This window comes from Prunus dulcis, chromosome 1, assembly GCF_902201215.1.
Source record: "Prunus dulcis chromosome 1, ALMONDv2, whole genome shotgun sequence".
NCBI lineage: Eukaryota > Viridiplantae > Streptophyta > Magnoliopsida > Rosales > Rosaceae > Prunus > Prunus dulcis.
Window position 1 is genome coordinate 26282613 of NC_047650.1, and position 27742 is coordinate 26310354.

Below are 27742 nucleotides of genomic sequence, written 5' to 3' on the forward strand. Positions count from 1 at the left end.
AAATACAGATGGTCTAGATTAGAAAACAAAGAGGCGCACCAGGGGATCAGGATCCTAGGACTAGCTAGTCTGCCGTATCCTATGAGTTTGGAGAGTTGAGCATTCTTGAGTACTGGTCAGTCTAGCTAGGAATTTCTCAACTTCATTTCTGCCAAGCCTATGAACAAACAGCAAATTAAACATTGTTCAACAAAGCGTGGTTCTACTTGATTTTATCAGACAAAAGGTATTTGGGAAGGATCTTTAGCCAATTAGACAACAGCCCACCTTAGTATAAATCTGCTTTTTATCTCACTTTATTTTATCAGATTCTCTTTAGCCTTATTCCACATTAGAATAGAACGAATAGATCAAAATTTCCCAAGTTTTTACTTTCAGTATGACTTCAATCCTGAACATTTTTTCTTATTAATTAGTCATCCTTGTTTTAACTTGTAATCAATCAAACCCCTTGCAGTTTGCAACCTTACCCTCATTAACCTGCTCCAAATGTCATGACCAAGTTTTTCGAGTTCATCTGGTTAAGCACTTGAACTTTCTAAGCCAATGGCAAGCAAGGACCAGTTCCTTCTAAAATATAGGTATCTTTTTATTCATTACGCCAAGCCTAAAACGAGAGACATGTTGACATGTACATATATCACAACCAAGTGATCTGGTTATGTTATTATAAAACATAGGGAGGACTGCGGTGATTTAGCATCTTCATGTACTCCACACCTTGCGCAGTTGGTTTTCATCTAATTCTTGGCTGCAGGCTTGCTTCCCGTTGTCTAAGAAAACAGTCATAATAAAAAGCTTGTAAGCACATAATCAATGCCCCATAAGTGTTAGAAGATTCTATGTAAGAACAAACTTAAGAAATAAATGGAGAATAAGTGCTTATAATTCAATAGCATGATGGGGTATGTAGGCTTGCTTGCTTACCTTCTTCTTAGGCTCCCTAGGCTTTGGCTCAGCCTTCTTAGGGGCTGGTTTGGAGGCCGGAGCTTTGGGCGTGGTGCTACTAGCTTTGGGAGCAGGTTCTTTCTTGGCCTGCCCTGCAGAGGGTTGAGTGCCAACAGGTTTCTCAACCTTGAGTGATGCCATTTTCTGTTTGTTAAGCTCACACACAAAAGTGTTCGTTTGCTTCCTGTCTGGCTTCAATTGTTAGCTCTACTATGATACAGCCATTTTATAGTTGAGGTTCATAATTGTGACCCGGAATCAGAATCCTACTTGCAGAAGATATATGGTGAATAGAGATGTGATGGCACATGAGCAGATGGAATAAAATGGTCTGGTGGCCTGTTGGGAGATGCCGTTGAATCAGATGCTTAATCAAGACATATCGAAATTGACATCATTCGATGCGTATTCTAGGGTGCGCATTGGTATACAGTTGATTTAAATGCATAAACCTACAGAGAAGTACATCCACTTTCTGTACTAAAGATATTATGTAGATATCAATCCATTGTGGACTAAGATTTTACTGTTTTCCAGATATTCCATTCAAATTTCCCTAAAACCTGACATCATGTCATTTTGCAGCCCAACATGCATCTCCCTCGTTTGAAATTTTTGTAAAATTTGCAATTCAGTAGTATGAAGGTTAAGTGTATACATTTGTAGTTTTAAGGAAAATATGAAGCACCACAGAACCTTTTATACAGCATGAAATAAGTAAAATTTTGGTTGGAACACCATATTGCGTAGTGCAGAACTTTTTACTGCATCAAAGTGATAGCTTTTGAAATTTGATCAACTCTTAAAACATCATTGCTTGGTTATTTCATCTAAACAAGCCCAAGTGGTTCAGGAAATTCTTTCTATTTATTTCACAGTTCTGTTGTTCAAGTTATAATGGAATAAGAGTTGTCATCAGCAAATTGAATTGCAATTTTGTTTACAAACCTACAATTAATAATATCATATCAATTTCCATGTAAAGGAGTACAATTTAGATTTCTCCAGCCAGCATGAAATCAAGATTCACAATATCAGTTGAAAACCATATGATTATTTTGATAAAATTGGAGATCGAAGAGTACGTCATCAAATTCTCTAGCTGCAGGGGTGCATGTCAGTTTCTGATCTATCACCGTCAAGATTCAAGAAGTCAGTGAGGTTGCCCCATCCTTAGAGCCACATAAGCCAAAACCCTATATCCCACCAACATCACAGCCAAAGCAGCTACATCTGACCACATGCTATCAAGTCCCAGATACTTGATAGCAGGAAAGTCCATGACACTACAATGCATCCCCATCTCACACTCATAAACTTCATTTGCTGAGTATTGAACTCCCACAAGAAGCTTGTAACAGTAATGGCTGAAGGAAATGTACTTCAACCAAGCAATGAAAGATGGGATGTGCTGGATGTAATATCCACCTGCTAGTAAAAACACCAGCATGGTCACAGAAGCCAGAGTGGTGCCCTGCTTCACATCCATTAGAATGGCCCCAAGTGCTAGCCCCAGGCCTTGGGAGACAAGAACATTATAAAGAACAATGGAAAGGGTTAGTGCAAATGTGACAAATGAAGGCTTGAGACCCCCCATCCAATAGCTTACTGTCACAAACACTGTTGGGAGCACAAGCTCCATTGGCAAATCACCAACTGTTCGCGCAAAGTAGTAGGAAGAGAGACGGTACATGCCCGAAGAGCGTTCTTTTATTAGCATTGGCCTTTCCATGGGGAATGCAAATATGGCATTGAATAGAGGGAAGAAGCCCCAAAATATGGAGAAGAAGAAAAGAAGTCCCACCTGTTCAAAGTGTAATATTAATTTGATTAGTGCTTATAGCTATACTTGATCAAATATTGCTCAATATTATTAAGGCCTGAAAATTATAGATGGGTGGAAATTGCAATACCTGATCTTGTATATGTGAAGTGTCAGAGTGCCACCACAGAAGGCCTGAAAGAAGGGAAACTGACAAGACTTGGAAAATCCTTAAGCCTGAGAAAGATTCATGCTTCCTCTCTTTTAAACCCCTTTCCAGCAAAACCTTAAATTGCACCCACCAGCTGGTGGTCCATTGGTACTTTCCACTGCCTGCAGATGTCCCATGTACAAATGATCAAAACGCAATGCACAACAGCACAAATCAAACAGCAAGACCTAGAGAGACTTAGTTGGAATTACTTACCTCTAGATGATGGTGTTGTTCTTGAAGGAGCAAGAACTGTGTCTTTATGACTTTGCTGAATCTCTGCCTTCAAAACAGGGTATAGGTTCTTTTTATAGGAAGATATTAGGAACTGCTTGGTTGTGTTTTGATCTTCTTGGTGCTCTAATCTGCCATTATACTCTAGTTGATCATCCTGTTTAGCATCAGGTCCAATACCTGCTTGTCAATCAATTTTCAAGAAATTTAACAAAAAATAAATTGATCATTGATAAAAGAAAATACCATACTCATTGATAAACTAAAGGTAAAGTTGTATGATTTGGATGGTCCTTGAAACATAGTACAATTATTGAAGAACAATCACCCCATAAAGACTAATAAAACAGAAAACCATGTATGACCCACTATATTTAATCATCTTGATGGTGAATGGTGATGTAAAGTTCTTGATTTTTTTTCCTTTCTTTTGATCCACCACTCCATACTCATATGGAAATGAATTCAGCATCCCATCAGTTTCAGGTGGTTACAAAAATTTGACAGAAGTGAATGAAAAGGATGCAAAGCAGAAAGTTTTTTAGCAGGGGTCAAATCAAATTGTATGAGTCTGTCATTGCATTGGCTTGCACCATATATTGAAAAGCCTAATTCAAGCTGGGTGGGTTTACTTGGTGGAGAGGCATGCAGTAATCATCCTAGGTGCAAAGTAAACGATGTCAACTGCTTGAGTTACAAATCTTTACGTATTAAATTTGTGATTTTTAAGTGTTCGATGAGCTCAAATTTATTAAAAATAGATTTTATCCATTTCAAGAAAAAGTTTGGGCTTTGGATTGGCACCATGTCTATACTCCATATTGGCCATGTGAAGTGTTCCTTTCGAATGCGACTAATAAGAGGGACGTGGTTGTCTTTGCCTCCTCTATTCTATTCACAAGGCAGTCGGTGCGATCAAACCTTTTTGGACCACTCACTCACACACGCACTACGTAATTATGGTGAAAATCAACCCTTACCTAAAGCAATTAACTGTTAAAAGTTTCTCAATCTAATTACATTGTGAAGTTGACATCCTATCTTTAGCTAATAACTTTGGAACGTCTTTAGCTAATATATATTATCCGATAACATAATATATATATATATATATATATCAAAGTTTTTTAGCACAAAAAAGAAAAAAAAAATCTCTTTAAAATTACTCTATATCAATTTAATAATACTATTATGCTGGGAAAATAAAAAATTTGGTCAACATTATACTAGAAAATTAAATTACAGTTCATAATTATAAGTAAATATGCCTATTTATTTGCCATATTTTCGTAATTATAGTGAAACGTAATGAAATTAATAATGCTATTAAAATTTAAAGAAACATGAGAAGAAATTTCATACCGTTGGCAAGATCAAGCAAGAAATCAGCAGGGTTGATGAAGTTGAACCCGGCCTCATATCCAATGGACCCAAAATACTCCATGACCCGACCCGCATGCCCGCTATAGATCGGGTATCCGTCCGACAAAACCACCACCTTATCAAACATCCGATACAGCCTGCTGGACGGCTGATGAATGGTGGTGATCACCGTCCGGCCACCAAGGGCTAGCTGCCGCAGTGTAGCAACGATACGCTGAGCGGTGGTGGAGTCGAGCCCAGAAGTGGGCTCGTCGAGCAACAAAAGGCTCGGGTTAACCAGCATCTCTTGCCCGATACTGACCCGTTTGCGCTCACCACCCGAAACGCCACGTAACAAAGGCCCACCAACTATACTATCACGGCACCGGGTCAACCCGAGCTCCATGATCACCATCTCAGCTTGCTCCATTTTCTCTTCCTTAGTGAGCTGCTTGGGCAGCCTTAGCAAGGCAGTGTAGGTGAGGGTCTCGAGAACAGTGAGGTGAGGGTACAAGACGTCGTCTTGTGTGACGAAGCCGGTGTTGTGCTTCATGGAGCTTGAGAAATGCTGGCCATTGTAGGTTATCTTGCCGGAGATTTTACCCGGCAAACGGTCGCCGAGGGCTGTCAAGAGGGTGGTCTTGCCACTGCCCGATGGCCCCAACATTGCGAGTAGCTCACCGGGTCGAACGATCCCACTCACTCCATTGAGTATAGTGCGTGTTTGCTTTGGCTCATGTGAAGCTACACAACCTCCCCTTGTGGTTTGCAGCTTAATACTATAAGTGACATCTTCAAACTGCACCATCAAAATACGTACATACAAATGTTAGCTTAATGTATCTACAGTATTATGAAAGTCCGATAAATTTTTTATTAGATAATTTAACATGTTATCTTATGCGATATGTAAACCTGAATTATTATAACATGTCAAATATCTAGCAACATAAAAATTTGGTCTGGTAATTACCTTAAGTGTGACAGGGCGCAAAGATTGGCGCAAAATGGAAGTTCTATGTGAGGTGGGTCGGTCAGCTGGCATGTCATCACCCAAACATGGGTTGACATTACTGCTTGGAGGAGCAGACCGTTCAGCATGAACCGAACCGTTCTGGTCGGGCCGGTTCAGATTAGAGAGTAAAATGTTAGCTGGAGTGCTTGTCATGCTGGTTTCTTGCTCAGGAGGTATCATAATTTCAAGGGATATTGCAATAAGATGAGATCAAACAGAGAGGCAAATGGGTTGTGTGCTAGCTAGCTGATCGGCCAGCAAGAGAGAGAGAGAGAGAGGAGATGAGTGGATGAAGAGAAGATTTGGAGGTTTGGGCGGGGAAGAGAGGAATTAATAGGGGAAGGAAGGAGGGTCACATGCAAGAGAAGAAGACATGTGATGAGTTTTATAAAGTGATGAAGGCACGAGAATTTCTTAGGGAGGACTGACTGTCTGTGGTGTGTGGTTATGGTGGCCAAGCCAAGCTTATAGCTAGCTACGGAACTGTTTATATGTAGCAGCTAGGCTAGAAAGAGACCAACCGAGTTTGATTGGCTGCAGGGATGATGCGCGTATTCAACTAAAATAGTGTTTCTTTCCTACTTTGGCTTTGTTGGGGGTACGTGTTTGCAGGGCATTTGTTAGCTTCTTCTACCCATCTCATATATCTTGTACAACAGAGATTTATATGCTATGCCTCAGAGTCTCATCACTATTTATGATGAATGACATATTCTCTCATGTTTTCTTTATTTTCTCCCCCCAATTCCCATTCCCCCCCTTATATTATTAATTTCAAAAGATAATTAGACAAAGATTTTGCTATCAAATTAGGTTAATGTATGTTTATTTGGGAAAAGAGAAAAAAAAAAAAAAGAACAAAAGAAGAGGCCCTACTAAATTCACATTCCCATAATAAGATTCGATGTCAACGAAAATATGTTGAGGTATCAAAAGCTTAAATTGTGTTCTACGTTCGTACCACACACGGGCATCAATCAAAACCATATTTGATCAGGTGGGTAGTTTCTGCATTTAGTCATTAGATGACTTTGTGCTTGATGAGGCTTAGATCGATGTATTCAATAATTTATAGGTCACACCGATCTCTTTTCCAAAATTAGAAGCACCAGACAGAAAAAGTATGCGTATGCGCTTTATTTCTCAGCAGCTGCTGGCTAAGCTTATTCGAAATTTAGAATCCAAAAGCCACTGTGGTCCATAAGCTTCGTCCTATTATTATTTAGATTGGTCGCAGATGTTCCCTTGAGGATTCTTGTTTACGATATTTTAGGGTAGGCCATGGCCACCAAACAAGTATGCTTATTATGGGGTGGGGGCCCAGAGTTATGGACATCCAAAGACTAATAATAATTATTATCATCAATCTCTGACTTTGTATGAATTAGTACAGAAATTAATTAAATTAAGACTAATTGTATCACTAATTAGGTGTTGAATTTGAATACAAAGACCCCATGTTTTTTCTTGGCTTTATTTTCTTTGTAGGGTATCTCCTTTTGTGGTGTGCCTTAAGGAAAAAAAGAAAGAAAGAAAGAAAGAGAGAGAACATAGAGAGAGAATGCTGGGTTCCTCGTGCCCCTTCTAGGTGTCAAATACCTATTCATTATGCGAGATAGTGGCTGAGAAATTGTGTCGTCTTTCCCATAAAAGGCTTGGTCTCTATGGTGTCACCATCATTGAAAGTTTGCCAAACTTTTTCTTAAAATTTTATTGGAATTGGAATCACACCAACTAGGGATGGATTTGGTTGGAGTCCTGTAGTTTTATGCTAATTACTCTCACTAATTATATACATACGTGTTTTAGGCAAAAAGAGGTAGCATCCACCCCAGACAAAGTATATATAATTTACAGGTCGATCGAATTATTCTTCAGTATATAATATGTAGTCTAGAAGTTATTGATTGATTAAACACAAGCTCGGTCGGAAAAATCGAAATGAAAATCTGTTGACATCTTTTACTTTTCAAGACAAGATTCGGGTACATGCATATAATTGGGTTTCAAAGCTCTATTATTTGCTTATAATGCCACAAGAATAGCACATGCCACACTCCCAAATTAACCCCAAATCAGTTTTAAAAAAAGAATTCAATAGATGTTTAGGGTGGGTTTGTAGGATCCGATTTTAGGGTTTCTATATTTTCTTTTTTTGTTGAGTCCGTTGTTTTTCTTTTCAAGATTTTGTATTGGATCTTTTGTAATCTCTGTTTTGTAATGACATGTTCATTATTCCTTGGATAGAAAAAAAAGAAGAAGAATTCAACAGATGTTATGCATAAGATATTGTTCGTTTGTCACGAGAAAAAGAAAAAGGGAGCTTCTTTTGTATACTTTTTTTTTTACCCTTTACTGTTATAATACAGCAAATTTGATTCGGAGGTACTTTATAAGTCTTATCTTGCGAGAGGAGTCTCTTTAAGTGCCAGGTGTTGCAATGCTCCTTGTTTGAAGGCCCCTTTGGAAGACGCATCCTTTCCACATTGCCAAGAAAGAGTGGAGGACAATTGATACAGCTTTTTTACACAGTTGCCACGTATGGCTTTGTTTAGTGCTTTTCTTTTTTCTCCCACGATCTTTCTTTTCTCCTATTTATAGCTATCCAAATTTGATGTGAGTGGCCAATTAATTTAACATTCATTCATTGGGAGTAATCAGATTCTTTACTTTACTCGCAAATCGCAAATCGCAAATAGAATGAGATTTATTTTTGTCTTCTAGACCCAAAAATACAAATATAAAAGGAATGAGATTTTTACAGTTGAATCCAAGAAATGAGATCATCATTACCCTCGTGACAGGTGGAGATGGTCAAAATAATTTTCTAATTTAATCTTCACGAAGAAAATATTCAAGGATGAAAAAAAGGCCATTGCTTTATTGACAATAATTTTCAGCACTCAAGTTTTGGTGACGTTGCATCTGCACTTTGGAAAATCCCTGGCTCACCTCTAAATATCTCACTGCGGGGTTTTGATGATGATGACCTTAATTTCTTTCAAACAGCTAAAACCAAAAAAGCCAATTGCGTAGGCAAAGCATTATTTACTATTCAGAATTGACTAATACTATCTTCAGGGAAAATAGAACTTGCAAGTAAACTTTTAGTTTATTTTATTTATGATCAAGATTATATCCATCGGATTTTTATTTTTTTAATTAGCTTTGGTCTGTGGATAGACAAACAATATTGATTATTATTAGTTATCAATTGATGTTAGATTTAATACGACAGACTTTCACATCAATCAAAACAACATAGCAAAAGATCCACTAGTGTGTGGTGTTTGGAGTAATTATTTTCTCAGAAAAGGTTTTGGGTTTGAGCCTTAGCAGTGTATGTGAGTTTAGTATGTTATCGCCCTCTTAATAAAAAAAGATCCTTTAAATAAATAAAATAGTATTAATAAACTGTAGCAGTCATATGCATGAGCAATAATGGTCCATCGTTAGCATGTTTGCTCAATATAGCTTTCGTCTCTCAACTTATGTAAAAATATGCATAATGGATATCATTCTATAAACATATGTCAATTCACGAGTTATATATGTCTAATTTTTGTTATATATATAACTCGTGAATTGACATATGTTCATAGAATGACATCCATTATATATATATAGTCTGGAGACGAGCCCCTTTTCTTATGAAAGAAAGAAAAGTATGTCAAGTAAGTACGTGATAAGGTTAGTGAGCAAGCATGTTAAGGAAATTAGCGACAAGGTTAACCTTTTTTTCAAAAAAAAAGAGATGAAGTTTCTCCGAGATAATGTTCATCAAGAATTAGATATTATTACTGACGTATACGGAATCATGTAGCAGCATGCATGCTATAATCATCGGAACCGTTGGAAGGACAGAGAGTGAGGAAAGTGACTAGTTCATTTTTACGTGATAAGTATGAGTTGACTCAAGGCGACTAATTTACATATATGCACGAATCATAATGTGACAAAATTCTTATGCGTCGACTTAAATACAAAGATTCGAGATCCATAAACGTTATCCCATTTTACTACAATCATATATATGTAACGAAACTAAATATATATATTTTTATTTATAGAATCCATGATTGTACGTGAGACCAATAATGATATATATGTTACCTTTACCCCATTGTGCAGCTCATGAGCTGCACTGAACCAAATTAAATTGTTGAAAGGAAAAGGCATAGAAGTGGTTGATCAACAATGGGGACATGTACATATCAGATAAGAGCAAATAGATCGTCTTGTCCAAGTTGCTTTGGGACGTACATTAATAAGAAGCACAAGGACGCAGGGGCCTGCACGGCACTGCTTGTTCATTGCATCTTGTTGTGCTTTTTGCCTCCACTGGAAAACCCATCAATATCAAACTGAGTAAATGCATATATGCATATATGCATATGCAAGTTCAATTAAAATGGTTAGCTTATTAGTCACTGGTGTTATGCTAAGGGGAAGCATCCACTATATATTGTTGAGAAGGAAGTCTACAAACATCTTAGTGCCTTCCTTCTTAGCTTTGTTTGTTGTTGTAGTCTGCAACATGCATGCACCAAAGAACACGAAAGTTACCCTCATTAATCCCTATTGGTTCTTTGTTTCACACTGCAAGTTTAATGGATTGTCCATTAGGTTGGTTGTCGCACGTCAACTTTTCCTTTCTAACTTATTAGATTGGAGGTAGAACCAGTTAATTCTGGGGTCCAGTATATTTATATATCCTTCAGTTTCTCATTTTAAATACTTGTTGATTATATATATATATATATATATATTTGGCCGAAATTAGGAAGGGAGAGGGGAATTTTCTCACACGGTCAAGGTGCTATGAGGGTTCGATCTTGAGACCACTGGTATGCAAGTTAATGTCTTTTTTTATTGAGTTAGACCCGGTTGCGAATAAGATTTAAATTTCAATGTTAAGAATTAGAAGGTATATATATAATTAGGCCAAGGTGTATAAGGACTGATTGAGTTTGTATTCGGAGTTAAATACGACAATATAATACATCACATGTCATTAACTCGATCAAGTAAAATAATTAACAATTAGCACTACATATATTGGGGTTTGACCATTTTAATAATGATTTAGAATGGTGAAATGTATGGCTGGCCTTTAGTCCACTTTGATATTATTTGATATTGTAGCTTTTCAAACACAACCGAACGAATGTTGCCAGACGCATCCAGATACCACGTTCTCACTCAAATGGAAGAAGCCCACAATTATTGTCTATATCTTTGTATATTAAACAGCTTCTTATATCCAGAGCTTTAGCAGCTTAACAAATGTTTGACAATGCAAAAGGGTTGCTTTTCAATGCTTAATGGTTTTTATTTTATTTTATATATATACATATATTATCTGTTTACGTTTTGCTTTAAACAATAATTAAAGAAAAGAAATCATAACAAACAGCCTGAACGTGTATGGGGATCATTGAATTTGCTTAATTATGTGACAGATGGAGGTTTTGGTAGAATTCTGCAGTGTCTTACTTTCACGGCGGCGAGATAAGGTGGCCGGTGACAGGTGTTGTCCTTATATATCATGCAATATGCGTTAATTGGAGCTTAATTAATTAGTTAATTATAATTAAAGCCATTAACCTCATGATTTTCCAAGTAATAATTGTGGTACTTTTGGTGGCCGGTTTGACTCTGTGGCGATAATATTATGGCCATCACTATGGGATATTGGCTAATTATTTATTCAAACTAAGAATTAATTTTAGAATTCCATTAGCAGTTGCATTGATTTCAGGTGGGTTTCTTAGCTGAATTGATCCTCTCTGATCTGTACCTACTGAAGATATGGAGGTGTTTCAAATCAAGCTAACACGTACTCAATTTGGCGCGCACATAATGAATTATAATGGGGAAGGGAATTGGTGGTGGCCATCCAAACAAACATCATTGTCTGGAATCTAAGATTAAAACAAAAACATACACACTGAATAATGGGGAAGTGGATATTCAAGGTTGACAGGGATGTCATCACTTGGCACTTGCACAACAATTTAAAGACGACCAAACCCAACACATCAATGTCGTTTCTGAGCACAACTTGCGTTACGGCAAGCATATATTGTGTTGAAATTTTTAAAGAGATCTAAGAGCATGTGGCCCTCTTAAGATAGACTTGCAGATTTTTCAAACACGTCGTTGCGATGTAGCAGTCATTCGACGAAACATCTTATTTGACTTCAATCAAATATATTGGCAATAATTAAGTATGAACATATATGATTGTTGTTAAATAGTTAGCTTAACTGGTGCTCTAGAATTATTGAAAGTTTCTCTATATGCTATTTTGAAAGAGACTGAAAGTCTGAAACTTTACTACTACTAGGGTAGCTAAGGATGCACTAGTCCTGAACAGGACTGGCAAAGCAAGATCTGCATTATTGCATTATTGCATGATTGCGAGAGGGCAGAGAGAGAGAGAGAGAGAGAGAGAGAGGGTCTTTAGAAATTGTGCTAGATTAAGTGGGCCGGCCGGTGCACCCCTAGATCATGATGGCCCTTTGATTATATAAGGGAAAATCAAGTCAGAGGCATGGACCTTAGAGGCTAGAGCTGTCAAGTCAAGAGTTATATTTCTCATCACTAATTTTTTTTGGTTTTTTTGGGTTTTTTTTCAGAGCTAGCTGGGAATTTTATAACACCTAGCTAGCTTACTGTTAGCAAACCAACTGGGAATTTTATTCTCCTGAACAGAACAGATTCCTCAAATTTTATGATGCATGACATAACAATTCTGCAAAATGGAACCTTGCTAGCTAGCTAGTTTTAATAAATTTATAAGTTAGGCAGGCCAGCACCTCACCAGCTGTATGTACAATACATGAACTTCAAGCATCATGCATTTACACCTAAAAAATTTCAAAAAAGAAAAAAGAAAAAGATATTGAGTGATATGATATTTGTATGGGGTGGTGAAATGTATCATGGAAGTCAGAATCCAAGAAAGAAATGAGATGATGCCATCCCACTCAAAACTGCATATACAAGACAGACAGACTGGGTGGTGCAATGCTGGATTCAGAGTCTCACCATAATTATGGCACTAGTTTAGAGTTGAGCTTGAGAATGAGATCATCAATTTAGATTCAAATTGAGTGTACACCACTATGAAGTATGAATCATACCATAGTATGTTTGGTTGCAACTCACTTCCACAATTGCAGGCATGGTATTGGTATCTTCTTTAAACAACATTTGGCATCTTGTGTGTTGGATTTAAATACAGTGTTTGTGATGAAGAGGACAATCTTGTAGATTTTGGAAATCAGGTTCTAATCTTTGGTGGACAGCACAAAATCTACTTTCCACAAGAATTGTAACTCAAGAATCCATACACACACACAAAAACAACATTTCTCTGGCTTTTGTTTTTGGGCACTCTAACGGATAATGATCAAGGTCTTCTCTCTCTCTCTCTCTCTCTCTCTGTCTCTCTCTCTCTTATTTTTTCTTGAAATACCCAAATATCTCAAAGATCCAATATTTTCAGTTTTTCATGAACTGATAGCATAATACATTATTTTTCTTGAAATACCCAAATATCTCAAAGATCCAATATTTTCAGTTTTTCATGAACTGATAGCATAATACATATTAGTAGCCGTAAGAAAATGAAAAAAGGAAAATCGTGTAGGCTGGCTTGTCAAGACCTAAGCACCAAGTGCAAACTAAAAGAAATTCAACATTTCACCATTGCAGTAGAATTATCTGTATAATCTGTTTATGAAACCTATTGATCAGTGCATACAACATTCCTCAGGGACTTAGATTCCTAATAACAGCAACCCTTAAAATAAGCAAGACTGGAAAAAGAAAAATGTGGAATGTTCAGTAAAAGAAGTTTTACATCCAATCCAAGAGATTGCAAGACTTCTTCAACTTAGCCTGTATTTCTCATCCCCGCAGCGATCCCATTTATTGTGATGAGCAATGCATCTCTGAGTTTATTGTTATCGTCGTCACTTCTCAATCTCTTGAGTACCTCAACCTGCAACATGTTCAGAGGATTGAGAAAGGGAAGCCTGCTCTCAATCAGCTTCCTCAAGCTCCGATTATTCCCAGATAGCTTCTCATGCCCGCTAACCACCAGTACATACTTCTCTGTCGTTAAGAGCTCCTTTCTCAGTTCAGAACCAATGTGTTGCCTGCTTTCTGAGACAAGGGCTTCATCGTAGCGTTTGGCTATAGGAGTGTCTGCCTTCCCTAAAACCATCTCTATAAGGTCAAGGGTACACTGAAAGAAAGGCCACTCTTTGTACATAGCTTTTAAGTCTTCAGTGTGTCCCTTTTCACAAACCCCTTTTAAACCTGCTCCAACTCCAAGCCAAGACGGAAGAACAAATCTGGTTTGGGTCCATGCAAATACCCATGGAATTGCACGAAGATGTCCAATTCCTGTAGTGTTCTTTCTTCTTGTGGGGCGGCTTCCTATGTTGAGGAAGCCAAGCTCAGCCTGGGGCGTAGCCTCATGGAAGTAGGCAAGGAACTCTGGATTTTCGTAGACTACGCTCTGATAGTTCTGGCAACTGATTTTTGAGATCTCCTCCATGAGGTTACGCCACTTTTCTTCCCGAGGTGAGAGTGGAGGGCGCATGGTTGCAAGCAGCACAGCTGTCGTGTAGATCTCTAGCTGCCTGACAGCAGTTTGTGGCAGCCCAAATTTTGCCTGAACCATCTCTCCTTGCTCAGTTGACCGTAGGCTACCCTGACAAGTTTACAAGCCACCGAAGGTTACAGATCATTGGGTCGAAAGGTTTGTGTGTTTAATTACCTCATCAGGGATAAGTTACACAAATTCAGGAACCACAGTAAGAATGTACACTACACAATCCAACCTAGACACAGACACTGTTGACTACATTTAGATTTATAAACATTTTAAAGCTAGAACACAATCAAGAAAATGCAGGACTGGTGAACGGAAAAAACGAAAAAAAAAAAAGGTTACCATAACAGAGCCAGGCGGCTGGGATTGAATGGCAAGATATGTAGGGCCACCTCCACGACCAATACTTCCCCCTCGCCCGTGGAACAGAGTAACCTTAATACCATATTCATTGCATGCAGCCACAACATCCTCTTGAGCTTTGTAAAGTTCCCATGCTGCAGTAAATCGTCCAGCATCTTTACCAGAATCAGAATATCCAACCATCACCTGTTGAATATAACTTTGTAAGCTCCACGAGATTCATGGGACCCTTCCAAAATTTACTCAAAACTGGTTTTTGATATAAATACCTCTTGAAGCCCATTATGGCTCTTGATTATGTGTTTCCGGTACCAATCAATGGATAATAATTTCCTGATCACTGAGCCAGCTCCTCTCAAGTCCTTCACAGTTTCAAACAGAGGAACCACCCGCAGCCTATACGAAGACATATATAAACATATGGTAATCAACTATATCTAGAACAAAACAAACAACCTGTAATCTAGCAATATCAACATATAGGTGTGCAAACTTACGTTCCGCCTGGACATGGCCTTCCAATCTCCCCACTAACAGAAAGTCGTGCATCTTTCTGCAAAAGCTCCACAGCAAGGACATCACTTGCCTGCCAATTACGAATTGCATGGCAACATTGTTGTCAATTTTATTACTCAACTCATTATAAAAACACTACTACGGGGGAAAAAAATTTCTTAAAATTAATGTGCCCAGCTTGAATATGAATCCGTTATAGAAGTGGTATGCCATACATGTGACGCCATAGAAATCACATATGCTCCAAGCGATTCACTGCCTAGCTCAGCAGCTACACGAAAGGTATCCAGTACTTCTCTAATATCAGGAGAAACCTGAAAAGATTCCCACGGGCAGAGGCATAAGTCTCATAAGTGCAGTACGAATTCAGAAAATTGAGAGGTAAAGAGTAAATTAGAGCGTTCATGATAATATTAATAACACAAAGGTTTTACGATCATTGGTCTGGGACAACACCTTTCAATTGGAATCCCCTAGTTTGATTCCTTACATAACACCTGACAACCTAATAGCCAAGTTAGGAGTTGATATCCACAACCAGCCCTCTATAAAATTTGGATTGGGGTTCCAAGTCATAAGAAAAGAAGAAAATATTAACTAGAACAAAATTTACATTGTTAAATCAAGTTAATTTTCTTATATCTGTTAAATCTTGCGAATATTGATATTATACTAAGCTCAACTCATTGTCAAGCAGTTTCTGCTTCTTAAACTTTATTTCCCTTTAATTCAAATTACGATTACCACAATGTCCCATAAATTCTAGTAATAAAGAGACGTTTAGCTTTTAACATAGCAACCAATTATTCTCAAAATCCTTGGAAAAAGTTTCTGGATTGAATTTATTACGCTAGTAATTCTGAAATTGTTTATGCATAGTAATCCTGATACTAAGCACTTTACCTCCATGCTTGGTGGGACTAGCGGCCTCTTCCCTTTGAGCTCTCTTGCAAGAAATTCCAGTTTCTTTTCTTCTTCCCACTCACTGTATGTACCCATCTCCAAATATTTGGTAATTGCATCAAATGTCTCAGCATGTCTACCAGATTCCTGCTCCATTGCAATCTTCAGTTAAAATATGTTACCAGAGCAAGAAACATCTTCCATTGCAAAATAAACACACCTGACGCAAGTCGAGCTTCATTAATACCATCCCAAAGGTAGCAACTCTTCGGATCAGATCAGCAAGTCGACCGTCAGCTAGCACTCCAGATCCACATGATTGCTGCAAAAGATGATGGTTGTCAATATTAGTTAGAAGTTGTACAGATGCAGATGTTCTAACATGTGTGTAAGTGTGCGGGTGCATGTGAGAGAATGGGCCGGAGAGGAGTGAGAGTTAAAGAGAGACTACCAAAGATTCATAGCATAGGAGCAGCGGTTCTAAAAGTTGGTCTGTCGTATCATAACAATCCCATGTATTGTACTCACAAGGAAGATTTTCAAGAAGAAGCTCCAATCGTCTTTGTGTCTTCATAAGCTGAACCCACAGAACATATATATACAAGCATGAGTAACGTTAAGGAAAAGAAATGACCCACTAATCATTCCTTTTCAATAAATCCTAACAACAGGTTGTCAGACAAGTACAAGCATGTTCCAGAAAAGAAGTCTCAAACCAACAGCACAAGAATATTAAATACAAACTTCACCATGTAGTCAATGATGACATACTTTACATAATTAAAGCATGGGTAGATAGACACTACCTTGTCTTTAACATTACCAAGAACAACTCTATAAGGAGGAACTCCAGGTCTCTGAGGGGGCATTGGCTCTAAAAGCTTTTGGAAACTGGACCTTCCAACCTGGGATTCTGCAAACATTTTCCTTTGAGTAAGCAGTTGACTAGAACTACGAGAGGCAGACCCTGGAGATCCATTTTTTATCATATGCCCATTGTGAAGGGGATTCTGGGATGAAGGATCTGAGATTGGAGAGTCCTGACCACCCTAGTAAATGACAGATATAACAAGAATAGACTACATCATAAGTAACTACTCGCTATGATGAAACTTGTGGATGCAAAACCATGCAAGAATCAAAATCGATGCTAGACTCAAATGTCAGCATCCTAGAACTTGTTTCACCTGATGATTCGGCAGCATATAATCAGTCCGTGGAAGTTCAATTCTGGGAATGCATTCTACATGAAGAGGTACATCGAAAAGGATTCAGAAACCATGAATAAAATCATTCATCAAATACATTAGGTGCCACATAAAGAAATACTTTAGGGAAGGAAACCAAAACAAAATACTGAAAAGCAAGAATCACTAGTATGAATTGTAGGTGAGGGAAAGAATTAGAGCTCTATTACAGGCAATAAAATAATATTTCTCAGACAAATTAAATTTTGATTTCCTCGAGACTTGATAATGAATTAAACTCCAGAGGGATCGTCTCATAAGCATTGCAATGAAGAAGTATTTCTTTGGGGATTGATGTGGGTTCTCCTGGTAACAGACTCGAGCAAGTTTTCATCTATGCAACAAGGGATGGCAACATATGCCATAAAATAAGATTACTTTTATAAACATTTAAAAAAAATTATCCCTTGGAATCCTGATGTACTGCATGCTGCATAACTAAACAATTACAGTTTTGAGAGGATAATCAGATGTCACCAGTGCAAGAGGGTTGATCAGCTCTAGCTGGAAGTTGTGTTGGAAGGGTCCCACCCTGTTGCTTCAAGTTCAACTGATGTCTACCAAAACACTGATTCCAACTCTCTTGCCGATCCTCAGATGAAGTATCTGTAGAGAAAATTTAATTACCTCAAAATTTTAAAATGAATCGCAAGTTTTGTGAACATGTATAATTAAATTTAAAAAAAGATGGTGAATCCTCAAGAAGTTCCAGAGAGATTACCAGTAGGCAGTACAAAATTCAATTTAAATTCATGCAACGTACAAAAGAATGTAAACAAAAAGAGAAAATACCAGAGGCATCAATTTAATTACTTTTAAAGTAACCAAGTGGTCTATCCCCTGCATGGTAGAAACTACAGTAAGCGTTTATGGGCATATGACAATGTCATTCAACATTCTTTCTTCTGCCTACAGAACTATCTAGAGATTCACAATTTTCCAATTCATATGTTCAGAACCTTAAACCAACTCAATCCCACTCAAAGCTGTTACACTCCCCTCGCCTCCCTTCCCTCCCCCACCCCAATGACTCAATATATCAATGCAAAAAAACTGCAACATGCCAAACCTTGCTCTAAAATTTCATCTGCCAGTCTTGACAATCTATCACTGCACCGATTCATGGATAATTCAAACTTGAGGTGATCAACTTCTCGGATGTAGAGATCAATAGCCATCCACCTAGATAAAAGTGAGACATCTTTTGTGACCTGTACCAAAAGAAAGAGTCAACAGACAAATGAAAAACAACATAACACCACACAAAAGAATAAATAAATAAATTTAGCTACCTTACAAATTTTTCATAGAAACAATAAATTTATGTAATAAACGATGAAAATAGTTCCTGCAATTGGTGTTCAGTTTCAGGTGCAAGAATTTTAGTTGTCCATACAAGACACAAACACACACCACCTCCTAGACACATAAATCATCAAATCTGAAAAATAAAGCACGGGTATCAGTTGAAGAAAACAGAAAACCCCATGACTGAGCGTGCAACAGAAAAATAACATAGAAAGCTTCTACTCTTCAATCTTGATATGTATATATACATATCACAACAAAATGAAAGACTATTTCATGATTGGGAATATTTTATTGAAAGAATAGGACAATCATGCAAGTAGGAAAGTTTTACAAATTAGAAAACATTAGGACCCAGAATTACCTTTGCTGTTACATTAGGATTTCCATCTCTGTCACCCCCCATCCAAGACCCAAACTTGATTGGTGTGCAAGTTAATGGAAGTGGTTTTCCAGTATGCTGAGTAAATTAGAGAAAATCTTATGAGAAAAAATACAGAACCACAGGAGATAGGATATGCATATAAAGAAACTAGTAATAACAGAACTGAGAACCTTCTTTAAAGCATTGCTAACTCGACGTAAATAATGAGGTACAGCTGTCCAAAGGGACTGCTCCACAATGTTCAAACCTGTGGTAATGATGTACAAAATTCTGTTGGTTAATAAGAGATACACAAGTTTCCAAAGAACCAAACCAAAGCTTGTGAATATCATTAGGTTCCAATCCAATATTCAAGTATTTTACCTGCCCTTGCTTCATCAACCGGTGTAGGTTTATGGCGCCTAAGCTCATCTGTCTGCCATATCGAAGTTATCTCTCTCACCTTCAAAAGCAATAACCAAAGGGAAAATTAGAGAAAATGGCAAGGAATGTGCTAAAGGCTTTTAGAAGAAGAGAACAAGGCTGGAAAAACAATACCAGATCTTCAATCAGCATTTCTTTGTCTTCATTAGTAATTTCAGGTCGGCCCTTGTAATCTAAAAGATGCTACAGGGGAATACAAATTATAAATAAAAAGAAATCTTCATCATGTTTCAGATTATTAAGCAAAAGCCACCAACAACTCACAGCAATTCTTATATGTTTGTATTGCAAGGTACGGCGATTAATTTGTGTAGGATGTGCAGTAAGAACAATTTCAACCTTCTGCAGCAAGAAAATTTGGAGAATGAGAATAGAAAGACGGATAACAAGAGAGGTCACTCAACGAAGATTAATACAGGATTAGGCCTCCCTATTTCTCAACCCATGCATACAAACAAACGAAGACAAAAATAAAAGACTAGAAGCAAAAGAACCGAAGAAACCTGGTTGCAAACATTATTATAAAGATCATCTGGGGAAAACCCACCATGCACAAGCTGATTAAAAATATCATCACAAGATTTTGCAAGAGATGCCTCATTTGAGTCATTTCGTTGCTTGCGAACCCTGCACAAAGCAACAAATTTCCATCCATAATTTTAACCAGAAAGCTAAAAAATTCAGAAAAAGCTGATGATGAGATTACCTGTGATGGGTTTCGGCAATGCCCATCAAATTGAGGTAATGGCTGAAAGTGCGAGCGAGGACCAAAGCCTCTTCTAAGCCCATCTTCGACATTTCTGACGCCAGCTGCTTCTCCAGGACGTCCGCAATGTCCACTATCCCCGCTATCCTCATATTACAAGCACTCTGAAGACACACACGCACACATTCAAAACGAAAAAAATCCCCTTTCACTATCAAATGTCTTAATTTAAAATTCATCTTCGACCCTCTGTTTGGCTGCTGAGAAAATCTAGGAAATTATCAACGCACTCTAATCATAGCTACTTTTTCTTTTTCTTCTCCTCAGGAAAGCAAGCGAGCAAATAAAGCAGGGAATGAGGGATGGAAGGGAGAGTGAAACCTGAGCGAGGATTCGGGTCCTTTCAACTTTCTCCATGATTTCGCTGCGGACCTCTCGCTGCAACACTTCTTGAAGAAGGCTGCCCAGCATTCTACAATCGTCCTGGAAGCTCTGGAACGAGATTTCCTCTGCTATGTCATCCGTCGTGTCCGTCATTGTTGCAACAGAAGCACAGATACAGCGAGAGAAACAGAGAGGGAGGGAGTTTTAGAGAGTGAAAGTGTCCTTGTGTGAGTGTGTGTGTGTGTTTTAGAGAGAGAAAGTGAAAGCAAAAGAAGCAGAGGAGAAGATGAAGCTTGTGATGGTGGTGGTGGTAGTGGTGGCAAGAAGAGAGAGGGAAGGAGCGAGAGAGTCTCAACGTACGGATATTAAGGAGGGTAAACGTGGGTCCTACTTTTACCGTATGAATGCCAAGGATTTACTCCCAAGTGGCACTCTCCCCTGAGTTTAAGGGCAGTCTTATAGGCCTGAAAGAAGCTCTGTCACTCTCTCCTCTATGACCAGGTGAAATTGATATTATTAAAAAATAATGGAGTTTGCTATACACATTATATGCAGGCTAGCCTCTTTGTACGCGTTTCTGCATATACGAAATGTTTTTTTTTATAAAAAATTTAACTTAGAAAAAGGAAAATAATTTATGTGGCGGTTAGTTGGGCTTAGTAAATCATATTATGTGAAGATTTTATACAGACGGACCCACGACCCATTATTATTAATATCAATATTATTTTCAATTTGACTATTGCATATTCGATAAGGGTGACATTTTATACAAATGCTTCAATATTATTAATAGTGAAACCACTCATTTTTTTTTTTTTATAATAATGTTATGGGGCTTCATATTCTTCAACTGTAATATTATTCCGGTATATTCCTAGCATAATCTCTTCCAGGCTTCATTTTCATATTTTACGCCCAAAATTAATTTAACACATGTTGCACCACTTGTGCATCCATGATCTATGGTATAGGTCGAAAGGTAAAAGCTTATATATCAGTATAAAAGAAAAGTCTAAAAAGGAACAGGTAATAATGTTATATAAAAAGGAAAATGGTTTATTCAAATGTGGAAAGGTTATGTGTGACAAAATTTGGTTGAGGAAAAAAAAAAAAAAAAAAGAGGTGAAAAGATTGTCCTCGTGAAATCTTGGTTAAAAGTGACCTTGCTCAATTTTACTCTTTTCAACTACCAAAAGAACAAAAGTGTGCCAAACTTTATACATATTTTACTTTTGCATCACTCTATGACGAGGCGAAATCTATCTACATCTATTAATCTTGATCAAGGATGATTAAGCACATTTCGCTCCCTCTTTCTCAAGTTTGGGTTGAAAATTGGGGGTTAGAGGCCCAATAAATAAAGCAGACTAATGACAATGGCCCCACTAGTGGGTCTTCTCCAAGTTTAACGAGCCCAGTAACCCCAAAACCCAAAAAAGACTTAAAAATAAAAGTGACCCACCTGATTCCTGTGAAAATAGGAGCTCTTACATTTTTGTCAATAATAATAGGACGTATGTGTAGAATTCTTTCTTTGTGTTTTTAATAAATTATTTTTGCACATATGTAAAAATGTGATTTGCAGAAAAAATGAGTATCTCCTCATCGGGATAGAGGCAAGTAGTATTAATGTCAAATTTGATATCTTCTTAACTTGAATTAAAACCTTAAAAACTAAGTTATTTATTTGGATGAACAATGTCTTATACAACGGATCCACTAGTGTAATGGTTTGGAGCAATTAGCATTCGTTTAGTGTGTATAAGTTTAGTATATTATCGCCCATCTCAATACAAAAAATTCTTATAAAAAATTGTCTTGACGCCGACGTACTTTTAAATGTTTCAAAAGGCATCCATTTTCTTCTCACTAATCACAATTATGTAATAAAATATTAAACATATTTAGTGCCTATCTAATGAAATTGAAAACATGTATTAAAACATGCATTTCTTTCAAGAGATATTTAGTGATATACCCATTTCTAGCACTAATATTATAAATAAACCCTACACAATTGAATTCCTATAAACAAACCCAAAAAAAACCCAAAAAATGATAGCTAGCCTTATTGAATTTAATATTAATTATTAAATTACTTTGATGCCCTATTGAGTGCTTTGGGTATTTTTATGAGATTTTGGGGTTGGGCTTGTTTTAAGAAATTGATGGCAGTTTTGTAATTTATAAGAAATTAAAAGCTTTTTTGTTATGTTGTAAATGAGCTTTGGGTGTGTTTCTAAAGTCCATTTTATATATGGTATTTTTATAATTTGGGCCCCCATATTTGGTATAATAGTGAATCTCCCTTCTTTCAATATTGAAAAAAGTAGGAAGTTTGATTTCCTCTACTAATTTAATTGAAGTGGAAAGCATTGCGCAAGTAGCAATCTGACCTAATTCATTTAAATATATTAATTAAAAAATGAATATTAATAAAGACCTGGCAAGTGTCAAAGCATTACCAACCATCCAGTTAATCCAAGGAGCAGCTATTCTGTGGAGCAGATCCTATGGTACTTCTCCTCACAGTGAGGTGGGTTTTATGTTTATGGGTCCCCCTCACTGTGAGAGGAGCGCATAAAAGAATCCGAGGGTCCCCTGTCTCTTGACGTGGGGCGTTCTCGTTGGTTACAGAAAGCGAAATTATCGAACATACAGGAAACAGCCGATTAAAAACTTCCCTTAACCCCATCTCAAAATAATTTCCCTTAACCCACTCGCCGTGGCGGGAAAACCCTAAAAGTAGAATCCAGTCCTAACGACATCAACAGAACCGCGTTTTGACCAGAAGGTCCAACACTACACAGTAATTTAGCGTGCGCCCTCAAAAGATTTAAGGTGAGGCAGCCAGTCGGGTCAGGTGAAGTGCGCGAGAAAGAACAGAAAGAAAATGGAAAACGGTACGACGATCGCCGCGGTGCCGAGAGTGGCTGTGGTGGTGTTTCTGTTGAGAGGGAAAGCGGTGCTGTTGGGACGGCGGCGATCCTCTGTGGGCGATTCCACCTTTGCCCTCCCTGGTGGCCACCTCGAATTCGGTAATTCTTGGTGTTTTTTTTCCTAATCGTAATTAGTTAGTTAATTAATTAATTTCGTATCATGGGTATCTATCTATAGATCAGTTCAATTTAGATTCGGTGGTTTTTTGGTTTTGGGTAGGAGAGAGCTTTGAGGAGTGTGCGGCGAGAGAATTGAAGGAAGAAACTGGTATGGACTTTGACAAGAAGAAGATGGAGTTGCTGACGGTCACAAACAATGTGTTCTCAGAGCAGCCGAAGCCGTCTCATTACGTGAAGGTTTTCATGCGTGGAGTTTTGGCAGATGGCGATGATCAATTGCCCCAAAATCTTGAGCCCACCAAGTGTGACGGTTGGGATTGGTACGATTGGGCCAACCTCCCCGAACCCCTCTTTTGGCCTTTGGAGAAGATGGTGAAGAGTGGCTTTAACCCTTTTCCCAATTCACCACAAGAAGAAGAATAATAGTACAGGGCTCTGCTTTTTCTATATATGCACGTAGTATAATGTATGTGTGTGTTAGGTCAGGGCTTTCTCTGAAAGCATCCTTTTTAAGTGTCGTGGAGTTCGGGTTGGAATTTGAGATCATTTATTTGCAAGTCAAGACTATTATGTTATTCATTTTCGTGAAGTTCAGTTTCTAATATGAGATCGATTATTTGCAAGTGTGAAGTTCAGTTTCTAATATGAGATCGATTATTTGCAAGTCAAGACTCTTATGTTATCCCTTTTCTATTCTGCTCTGCGTATTGGTTCTTTTAAGTAGCAAATGTTGAACCTTTTATGTTGAGAATGCAGAAGATATTTTGTTTTCAGGAAATTCATTGACCATCTAAAAATTGGGGTCGAAACCGACCCAGAAAATAATTTAACTTGGGCTCATATCTTCACGGGAAACCCAACTTGGGCTCATAAATCAATTCATCTTTTTTTAGGGTCAGAGCACTAAAGTTCTATCTGCCTCCTGTGGTCCGATGTGTTCCCTCGTTTTTTTTTTTTTTTTCAAAAACATCACGTTGCATGATGTTGCCTTGATTGCTAGTAACATACGCCGGTAATAATTTTCTTCCATACAGATTCTTTTTTCCGTTTTCTAGAGATTCCTGAGATTCTTCTAGTGCTAAAATTTCAATTATACTTTTTCCCATGTGACATCCTTCTTATATAGACGAACTTGATGATAGAGAGTAAAGTGAGACACGGTGAAAGGAAAATTGAGTCAAAATAACTTGGGGAAATAAAGTCTGATTCAAGATATTTTGGAGGGACACAAAAGAAACTAACAATAGATGCAGTCCGTACCAAACCCACAGTAAAAGGAACAATGCAGGAGATGATTAGTAAAATTCAGCTGGAGCTGGCCCTGCATAAACTTGATATGACCTAGATTTGTTTGTTGTTAGTGAACTTAGAGACTTGAGTGTCTTGAAACCTAAAGACATTCAAAAGGATCATGATTGATTGTACCAAAGATTCAAAACTGATGCGAAAATAAATTCTTAAACTTGACGTACGCACGCACGCACGCACTTACTTATAAAATTATGATAAGTTGATACAAAAGTTAATGCCGCAATAGTTTTTACTTTTACCTGAACTCAAACGAGATGCAAATGCGACAACAATAAATCTCCAGGACCCTGGGGAGCTGATGATCCAGCCTCTGCAGGCACTGCCAAACAGTAAGAACACGTTATGTAGACGCCAAACATTAGAACTTTCGAGTAAGGATGCCGGCTTAGGATTGTTTCCATTTTAGTTAATTTGGAGGGGTGGTGTGTTTTCTCACGTCAATTTGTCTTGGCTGGATCTAATTAAATAAAATATTTCTGACGTCATTAATCAATATGATGTAATTGAAATTATATCATGGGCAGTTCCAGTAGTTTAGTTAATGAATCACGATTAATGTTATACATGTTGCTACACATGATGGAAGGAAACTTTTCATTATCTCCCTCTTCATATGACATGAGATAAATAAAACAAATTGTTTCAATTATTTTGGCAGCCTTATTATAGTGTCTATTTACTTGAATCAAGCGCTCCAACATTATTGGGGGAGTCAATAATTTTGGTGCAGGTCACGTGCACTCAATAATGTTATAAAAATGTTTATCATAAACCTCTTGAATAGAGGTGAACTCCATTATATTAGTAACTTTATTAGTGTCTACGGACTTGAATTAATTTTACCAAGTAAAAAATAATAATAAATAAGTACTTGAAACATTTTTCAACTCTACGATCTATTGATACTCACTCTGAATGATTTTGTGTTTAGTTAAGTTGATATGGAATAAGATAAAACTTGGTAAACATATGAGTTAGGCCATTTGCTTGCCAATTTTACCAAATAAAAAACCAATAATTGGCACGCACAAGGGGCTAGTAACTTCTAAACCACAAAGCTCCAACGTTATAGGGGCTTCATTCGTACCCCTAAGTAAAATCTCAAATATACGATGGGCAAGCAGGCAGGAAGACATCCGTTTTCTTTTCTAATGTCTACTGATGCCAGAGCATTATTAGTGCCTCCAAAATGGACTTAACAATAGTTTGACAAATATGGTGGGCGCCAGGGACGGATCCAAAATTTCAAATTTGACTGGGCTAAATTTAACTTACATATAAAAATACTAAGTAGATAGAAAATACGACCATATGATGTAATTTCATTGATTGATAACAACAAAAAATAATACCACTAATCAAAGGGGGACAAACAATTTCTTCTACTTTTCTTTCTTTTTTTCCGCTCGCTGTGCATTCTTTTTTTTCCTATGTGTAGAGATGTGCATATTTCCTTTTCTCCTTTTTATTCTCCAGTGCACTGCAAGGAATTACTCTGGATGGTAGCTTATTCAATTGGTTGGACTCACTGGCAGACCCATGATTTTTTTAGCGAAGGTGCAATTTTGACTAGGATTTATTTATTTAAATAAATAAAAAACAAGCGTGCTCCAGTGACGGCCTTTATTTCTTCAATACGTAAGAGTTATGTTATTCTTGTAAAACTCTTTGTGGCTGCTTTTAACTAGATTGATGTTAGGTCCTTCATGCATTCATATTATACGTGAAAAATTGTTTTATGTAAAAATATTGGCTAAGTATGAAAAATAGTTTTTCAAAATAATCATTTTTTCAAGATAATTTTTGGCAGCTTTTATTCCTTACACATCAAATAAGAAAACTTAATTTTATGGGATTTTAGTATGAAGTATATATTGACTTAATGAGCCATCATTTTTAGCCTAAATCTTATTTTGCACTAAAACCGATTTTTCATAGTTTGATTTGGTGAGAATTTGATTTTCTAGTATTTTTATTTGAATCCAAATGGGGGGTACTTCCTTATTTACATTGTAAACTTAAGTAAATGGAGTAATATAAAAATAAATGAAAGTAAAAGGAGAAAGACATTTACTTAAATGCTGAACATTTACTTTGTCATCATAGATCATATTCAGATATTAAATATTTTTTAACACCCAATGTATTTTGTATCAATATTCCAGGAACAACATTAATTCTATGCAATTATTTTGGTTGAGTTAGTTGGATGCATTATTTTTTCCAAAATTGAATATCTAAGCATAGGGTTTAGGGTATTTATTATTTCAGTTTGTGGTGGTGAAAGTAGCTGGGATATTGAATGTTGGTGTTGACATTGGACAAGCCTTTAACACAAGTGGGTTTTGAAGTAGCGCCCAGAATAAAAGTTGAGGCCCTGCAAACTAACACAACTAGGAACGTCTTTGTGTCAACAATTTGCTCACTCGGTATATGTATAACATTTGTTAAACATATATTATACATATATAAAAAATCGGAGCCCTGTGCAGTAGCACCACTTGCACACCCTCAGGGCCACCCCTGGGTCCATCCCCAGTGGGCGCAGACACGGAGGAAATGTGGGGCCTCTAAAAATCCAATGCAGACACTCGTCGCTATTTTTTTGGGTGATAAATCGAGTGAGCCCGTGTGCAAAAATCTGAAGTAAAACGGAAAACGGAAACGGGACTAGGGTGGCTGCTGCGGTGGTGTCGGTGAAGTCGTTCCTCTCGTGGCGATCGAGTTGGGTAATTATTATTCAATGGACTTTCTTTCTGTAACTGTTGGTGTTATTATTCATTGAATTATATATAGCTTTTAGCTTTAGCGGACTCTATCTGCTTCCCGTCGATGTGGGACTGTTATTTCAAATTCATTAATTTCTAGGGGTTGTGTAAGATCAGCGAGAGAAGAAACTGGTTGGTTTGGACATTGAGAAGATTGAGTTGCTGACAGTCACAAACAACTTGTCCCAAGTATCATTTGAATAAA

At 37.4% G+C, this 27742-nt stretch overlaps 3 protein-coding genes and 1 long non-coding RNA gene across 4 annotated transcripts; 1 reads left to right on the forward strand and 3 right to left on the reverse strand.

Annotated features, from left to right (window-relative positions):
• Nucleotides 1–568: 568 nt before the first annotated feature.
• LOC117615224 lies at nucleotides 569–1177 on the reverse strand. The gene is made up of 2 exons (XR_004583979.1): nucleotides 928–1177; nucleotides 569–773 (listed from the first exon to the last, which is right to left on the reverse strand). It is a non-coding gene; the product is annotated as an uncharacterized LOC117615224 (long non-coding RNA).
• Nucleotides 1178–1796: 619 nt separating this feature from the next.
• LOC117615949 (ABC transporter G family member 21) lies at nucleotides 1797–6138 on the reverse strand. The gene is made up of 5 exons (XM_034345131.1): nucleotides 5491–6138; nucleotides 4518–5316; nucleotides 3138–3335; nucleotides 2862–3043; nucleotides 1797–2752 (listed from the first exon to the last, which is right to left on the reverse strand). Exons 1-5 carry the CDS (start codon nucleotides 5710–5712, stop codon nucleotides 2102–2104), a joined length of 2052 nt encoding a protein of 683 aa, XP_034201022.1. The 5' UTR covers nucleotides 5713–6138; the 3' UTR covers nucleotides 1797–2101.
• A 7079-nt stretch (nucleotides 6139–13217) lies between these two features.
• On the reverse strand, nucleotides 13218–20809 carry LOC117614974 (phosphoenolpyruvate carboxylase 4). The gene is made up of 20 exons (XM_034343930.1): nucleotides 20394–20809; nucleotides 20013–20176; nucleotides 19810–19933; nucleotides 19571–19648; nucleotides 19421–19489; nucleotides 19247–19325; nucleotides 19054–19130; nucleotides 18863–18958; nucleotides 18260–18401; nucleotides 17668–17796; nucleotides 17131–17186; nucleotides 16750–16992; nucleotides 16395–16520; nucleotides 16164–16265; nucleotides 15944–16090; nucleotides 15256–15354; nucleotides 15022–15110; nucleotides 14794–14920; nucleotides 14504–14710; nucleotides 13218–14260 (listed from the first exon to the last, which is right to left on the reverse strand). The coding sequence occupies exons 1-20, from the start codon at nucleotides 20547–20549 to the stop codon at nucleotides 13436–13438; spliced, it is 3135 nt and encodes a 1044-aa protein (XP_034199821.1). The 5' UTR covers nucleotides 20550–20809; the 3' UTR covers nucleotides 13218–13435.
• A 2287-nt stretch (nucleotides 20810–23096) lies between these two features.
• LOC117614481 (nudix hydrolase 1) lies at nucleotides 23097–24081 on the forward strand. The gene is made up of 2 exons (XM_034343302.1): nucleotides 23097–23437; nucleotides 23559–24081. The coding sequence occupies exons 1-2, from the start codon at nucleotides 23293–23295 to the stop codon at nucleotides 23879–23881; spliced, it is 468 nt and encodes a 155-aa protein (XP_034199193.1). The 5' UTR covers nucleotides 23097–23292; the 3' UTR covers nucleotides 23882–24081.
• Nucleotides 24082–27742: the final 3661 nt, after the last annotated feature.

Excerpts from the sequence above, each read along its gene's own strand:
- LOC117614974 (XM_034343930.1), bottom strand. The coding sequence starts at position 20,549 with ATGACGGACACGACGGATGACATAGCAGAGGAAATCTCGTTCCAGAGC. Across the intron at positions 19,131-19,246 it reads GGTTGATGAAGCAAGGGCAG|GTTTGAACATTGTGGAGCAG; the intron begins GTAAAATACTTG and ends TCATTACCACAG. Across the intron at positions 16,521-16,749 it reads TTGGTAATGTTAAAGACAAG|CTTATGAAGACACAAAGACG; the intron begins GTAGTGTCTATC and ends CTGTGGGTTCAG.
- LOC117615949 (XM_034345131.1), bottom strand. The coding sequence starts at position 5,712 with ATGATACCTCCTGAGCAAGAAACCAGCATGACAAGCACTCCAGCTAAC. Across the intron at positions 3,044-3,137 it reads AACAACACCATCATCTAGAG|GCAGTGGAAAGTACCAATGG; the intron begins GTAAGTAATTCC and ends GGACATCTGCAG. Across the intron at positions 2,753-2,861 it reads CTTCACATATACAAGATCAG|GTGGGACTTCTTTTCTTCTT; the intron begins GTATTGCAATTT and ends CACTTTGAACAG.
- LOC117614481 (XM_034343302.1), top strand. The coding sequence starts at position 23,293 with ATGGAAAACGGTACGACGATCGCCGCGGTGCCGAGAGTGGCTGTGGTG. Across the intron at positions 23,438-23,558 it reads TGGTGGCCACCTCGAATTCG|GAGAGAGCTTTGAGGAGTGT; the intron begins GTAATTCTTGGT and ends GGTTTTGGGTAG.